This window comes from Micropterus dolomieu, linkage group LG01 (genome assembly GCF_021292245.1).
Source record: "Micropterus dolomieu isolate WLL.071019.BEF.003 ecotype Adirondacks linkage group LG01, ASM2129224v1, whole genome shotgun sequence".
In the NCBI taxonomy this organism is placed as follows: Eukaryota; Metazoa; Chordata; class Actinopteri; order Centrarchiformes; family Centrarchidae; genus Micropterus; species Micropterus dolomieu.
The window spans coordinates 11,077,655-11,080,387 of record NC_060150.1 but is presented as its reverse complement, the minus strand read 5'-3'; the positions used below and the strand labels follow the sequence as shown (position 1 = coordinate 11,080,387).

The 2,733-nt window shown below is 42.4% G+C and overlaps 1 protein-coding gene across 1 annotated transcript; it reads right to left on the bottom strand.

Annotated features, from left to right (window-relative positions):
- Window positions 1-621: 621 nt before the first annotated feature.
- Window positions 622-2,278, bottom strand: LOC123975083 (ATP-binding cassette sub-family B member 6-like). Its single transcript, XM_046056232.1, has 2 exons — window positions 1,938-2,278; window positions 622-1,196 (listed from the first exon to the last, which is right to left on the bottom strand). The coding sequence occupies exon 2, from the start codon at window positions 1,186-1,188 to the stop codon at window positions 622-624; it is 567 nt and encodes a 188-aa protein (XP_045912188.1). The 5' UTR covers window positions 1,189-1,196; window positions 1,938-2,278.
- Between the last annotated feature and the right edge of the window lie 455 nt (window positions 2,279-2,733).

Here is a 2,733-nt window from a genome sequence, read left to right as displayed (position 1 = left end):
AAAAACACAGGACAAACAGTTTGAGGAGTAGTACTGCATCTTAAAAAACAACATTTTAAGTTAAGCACAGATAAATCCTTTAAAAAATACAAATGTGAAGTCATGCTTACAATTATACAACCACAATGTGGAAACTACTGCAACTGGCTCAGTGTGGGAGGAGATATGAAAGTCACACTGCGCAATGACTCAGCAAAAAAGGTTCTAGTCTTGCACATCTTGTTAAACTTGTCTCCCTTGGTTGGTTGTTTGTTGTAGTACTTGAAACAGGACAGGATGCACTTTGGCCCGTTTGACTGTTAAAACTCACATTGTCTACATTCTAAAACTTTAACAGAAAGGATAATGAAGAGTTTTATCTTAATGCAGAATGAGGGCATACACTATCAGCGCATTCTTGGATCAACATTAGAGAAATAAAGTTACCTAAACTTAATCTTGATTTGACAGGAATGAAGATAAACCGCAAAACACAAGATGCATGCTGGTACAGACAACAGTGTGACATAATCACTACTGTACAATGCAGTATCCAGTGTACAATATTTTGACTAAATCCAGTTGGAAAATAGTCTATAAACAGAGACTTGTGCTACACTACGTGTTTTGGGGGTTATATTTTCAAAATGATGATTTAAAGAAATGGATCTCATGTGATATTCGACCTTTCCTCACCTGTTGTTGAGTGTTCTCCAGGCCCCACCACCAGTGAGGACTGTACCAGGAGATGAAGGCCAGGTTCTCGGCTGAGAAAGCCACAGCCCAGAACAGCAGCAGGGCCGTGCTGTGGCCCCTTGTCCGGTCCATCACCAGGACCCTATGTCTCTCCACCCTGAGCAGGGCTATAGCCCAGGCCCAGCCCAGCGCAGAGAAGCAGCCATACAACAGCACATAGCCTGGGAGCTCTGCTCCGCTGGCAGCCCGCCAGACCAACCCACTCAGAAACTGGACCAGGAGAAGGACGGAGATGGCCAGCTGGAAACTGAAGAGGAGGGAGCGTGGGACGAACTTGGGTTCCATTGCTGTGCCATATTTCTGGTAGCACACGCAGTGGATGGTGCCGAGGAAGAAGGCGATAGTTAGCAGGATGGCGGGGACCAGTGTGAAGTAGAAGCAGGGGGAGATGCCTTCATCCACCCAGGTGAGGGAGATGGAGGAATTGGCTTCGCAGTAGGTGTGAATCATCATGCCAGCAGCTGGGGGCGGACATATTTACATTTACTCATTTGGCAGATGCTTTTATCCAAAGAGAAGAAAAGATTTACATTTGAGGAACAACACACAAGCATCAACAGAGCATCAAATACAGCACGAGATCTACACCTGACAATACATACTACTAGTAAAAGCAGCAATAAATACTAGTAAGAGCTAATGGCACATATCACATCAATGGGGTTATATTTTCATTAGAGATTCAGTACAACCACAGACAAAATGCAAGATTAAATGTAACACCATATATGTCCAGAAGACTGTGCCGCTTAAAATTAAACAATTAACAAATAATAATTAACAAAATGAAATTGAGTCTGAAAAATGTAACATAGCACCCCTCTCTTTCAGAGTCTCTACACAAACTTGGCTCTATATTAAGTTGTGACATCTTTAGTCGCTGAGTCATGGTTCACTACTGCACATGCAAGTAGCCGCTGGTTATAAATCACCACCACACAAACCATTTGCCACACATGATCAAAATGTTTGCCAAATGGGGCTGGGCAGAGCAGTTCACACAAACACTTCATTACGAATGACAAAGTAAGTGTAAACTGTTAACATAACGTTACCAACTCCAACATCATTCACACTGAGAAGTTAAGGGACAACAAACAAAAGGAATGCAGCTTAACACTATACTACACACTTTTTATATACAGTCTATGGTTATGGGCTGGATACATAGAGTAAGGCATTGTAGTTAGTTGTAATATTACCTTATTTGCCAGGCGGTTGCTGTCAACTTCACCTGAATGATGCAGGCACTCCACTTCTCACAGAGGTGACTCCTCGGAAGCTAGCAAGTCCACTAAAAACTATTAGCTGTTAGCTTCGTCGGCTATACATTGCTTTAACAATAACGACTCTTTATAACGTGGCTGACTGTAACTTAGTGATATATACCTAGGTGTCTGCCATCGCTACTATCCACTGTGTGTGCTCCGGCTGCTACCACTGTTCTCCTTGTTGCGTGCACGTTAAGCAACATCTACCCATGACTCAGCAATCGACCCTTTTACACAACAGTGTTTGACAACACGGCCTGAAACTCAGCGCCCCACAGAGGATGAAGAGGGACCTGACTCATGGAGGCAGGAAGGGAGAAGCATGGACGCAGCCCAGAGCTAAAAATAAAGAAGAAATAGACATGGGTGGAACAAGTAGGCTATTGATACATTTTATTTAGGTAGAAGTAGCAATACCACAAAACAATAGTGTAGAAATAGGCCTACTCAATTACAGCAAAATGTAGACCTACTTAAAGTACCAAAGGTAAAAATACTATGCAAAATGACGCAAGGTGTTACATTGCTCATAGGTCTAGGCCTATACATTATTTGAATACTGTGTACCAATCCACCTACCTCAAGTCATAACTCTTGCGCAAAATACTTATACTTATTTATTCCAGCTTCCTTTGCACTATGCTTCATTGTACTGTGTACATTTATATTAACCTGTATATCACATCCATCTCTGAGATGTACATACTCCCGCACTGCACTCTTCTCA